Source organism: Priapulus caudatus, unplaced genomic scaffold, assembly GCF_000485595.1.
Source record: "Priapulus caudatus unplaced genomic scaffold, Priapulus_caudatus-5.0.1 Scaffold1790, whole genome shotgun sequence".
NCBI classification, from domain to species: Eukaryota; Metazoa; Priapulida; class Priapulimorpha; order Priapulimorphida; family Priapulidae; genus Priapulus; species Priapulus caudatus.
The window spans coordinates 21842-24278 of NW_014578851.1; the positions used below are offsets into that span (position 1 = coordinate 21842).

General features: G+C 47.4%; 1 protein-coding gene across 1 annotated transcript in view; it reads right to left on the reverse strand.

The window, feature by feature from the left end:
- The window catches only part of LOC106817603, an 8200-nt gene that overhangs the window by 5530 nt on the left and 233 nt on the right, over positions 1-2437 (reverse strand). The window contains exon 2 of the mRNA XM_014822282.1: positions 1017-2413. Within this exon, the coding sequence (XP_014677768.1) occupies positions 1017-2413 (1397 nt within the window). The remainder of the gene's footprint in view (positions 1-1016; positions 2414-2437) is intronic.

The following is a 2437-nucleotide window of genomic DNA, read 5'->3' on the forward strand; positions in this document are numbered from 1 at the left end:
CAGCATCATCAGTACAGGAAGAAGTGAGGCACTTCATTGTGCCGGATGTGATCGTCTATGGCATGTATGACAAACATTTTGCACTGAATATGGAGATCAAACGACCTGGGGACAATACGGGAGATGCACTGGTAAAGTGTTTCACTCAAATGTTGTCTCACATGCACACCCAGAATATACATTTTGGTCTGGTAGTCAGTGCAAGGGAATGGGTTCTGATCATGGCGATCAAGCTGGGGAACAAAATTGCTATCCGGCAATTCCGCAAATCGATGTATTTGGTGGCAAGTCCAGGAACGGATAACCTATCAATACACCTGGACGTGGACGCCTTCTTTTCCTTGATTAACTGGATTTACAGGATTTTATCCTGGAACATGCATGGATAAGATTGCATGGCATGCATGCATGCATGGATAAGATTGCATGGCATGCCCTTTTTCAGCATTGTTACTGGTCAGCGGGTAGGGAAGCCTTTTATCTACCACCTTGAAACTTTCAGCCTAGCAAGAGATCATGATGTCCTGTATGTCGAAGTTTTCGGAAAGCCAATCGACCCGAAATATTTTGATTGACGGTGGAAAAATACCCTCGAAAGTAGGCCCATTTCTAAATAATTCTTGTTGTAAAAAATATTGTTTACTTGTATTTCGTTGTATTTTGTTTACTTGTATATTGTTTACTTATAAAGTATCCTAATTAAACATGTTTATACGCTGAGTAAAAGAAATGTTACGTGTTCAGTGTTATTGTTCATTGAATTCGAATTTTCACAATGCTTCATTTCACTCTAGCCCTCTCTCTCACAAACGCACACGCACGCGCACATGCACACGCACGGCACGCACGCGCACACACACACGCGCGCACACGCACACGCACGGCATGCACGCACGCGTGCATACACACACACGCACGCACACGCAAACGCGCACGCACACGGCACGCGCCGCGATTAGTCACCGAACACAAATCTGTTTAACAACAATACGCAGACAATGTAGGTTTTTTGTCACCTCAAAGGGACCTTGAGGAATCGCAGTCGAGGCGCGCCCGATTAAGAAGTGGTTCGGAGTGAGCGGCTGGAGGTCATTCGGATCATTAGACGAATAACCGATCGGTCTGGAGTTGACAAGGCTCTGGACTTCAGCGAAGGCGGTGGACATCTCATTCCATGTAAGCAGCTGTTGACCAATAGCGACTCGCAAGCTACCTTTTACTTGTTTGATCAGACTCTCATAAAATCCTCCTTGGTGAGGGCTCAATGGAGTGATGAATCTCCATTTCACGTGGTGCAGAACAGCAAAATCTTCGATTTGCTTCCGACCCTCGATGACTAGCTTTCTTAATTCCTTTTCTGCGCCCCCAAAGTTTGTCCCATTGTCTGAGATGATCGTCGAAGGCCAACCATGATGCGCGACGAATCTCCGCAACGCATGAAGAAAAGATGTCGTAGACAAAGTTTCTACAATCTCGAGATGCACTGCGCGGACTGTAGCACAGGTAAAGATCGCGCCCCAAGCTTTGACGGACTTGTTACGACCACATTTCAAAAGAAAAGGACCGAACAGATCGACACCGGTAGTCGAGTACGGCGGCGCAAACAACTTCAACCTATCGACTGGAAGATTGCCCATCAGTGTGGTGTGCGGAGGTTGACGAAGAATTCGACAGATCACGCAATTCTTCACGGTCTCTCTGGCTAGACTTCTTCCTTTCAAGATCCAATATCTTCGTCTCGATTCACAAAGGGTACGTTCCGACCCAGGGTGTGACATCTTCTCATGGCCATCTCCCATTACCAGCTTGGATACGTGACTCGACGCTGGTAACAAGATTGGATGCTTCTGATCGTAAGTCAGTGGTGCATGTCTCAGTCTACCACCAACACGGATAATCCCTTGATCGTCGCTGAAGGGTGCTAGATCCTTCAGTTGTCTCCAATTCTCGAGCTGTCTTTGTACGGACTTGATGGTGTACAGCCTTGCCCGCTCCATCTCCTCCGGGTTTAGAGGTCCTGACTTTCTCTCTATTGCTTTTCTCCCGCAGTTGAGGTTGTGCACGAATCGGAGAACGTAAGCCGTCACTCGGGTGAGCTTTCCCCAATTCGAAAATCTCTTGACGTCAATCGGCGGAACAACCTTTACAGTTGCACAGACTGGACGAGGTTTCTTGCGCTCAACGTCATCTTCAGGCGGGACTACCTTCGTCACTGTTGGCCACTCTTCTCTGGGTTTTCTAAGGAAATCTGGACCGTTGATCCATCTCCCATTCATCTCATGTGGTCTCAAACCACGGCTCAGATCATCTGCTGGGTTGAGCTTTGTGGGCACAAATCTCCAATGACCGAAGCTCCAGGTAGACTGGATCTCCGCAATTCTCACACCAACAAATGGCTTCACGAAGGTAGACTCTGATGACAACCAGTGTAACACAA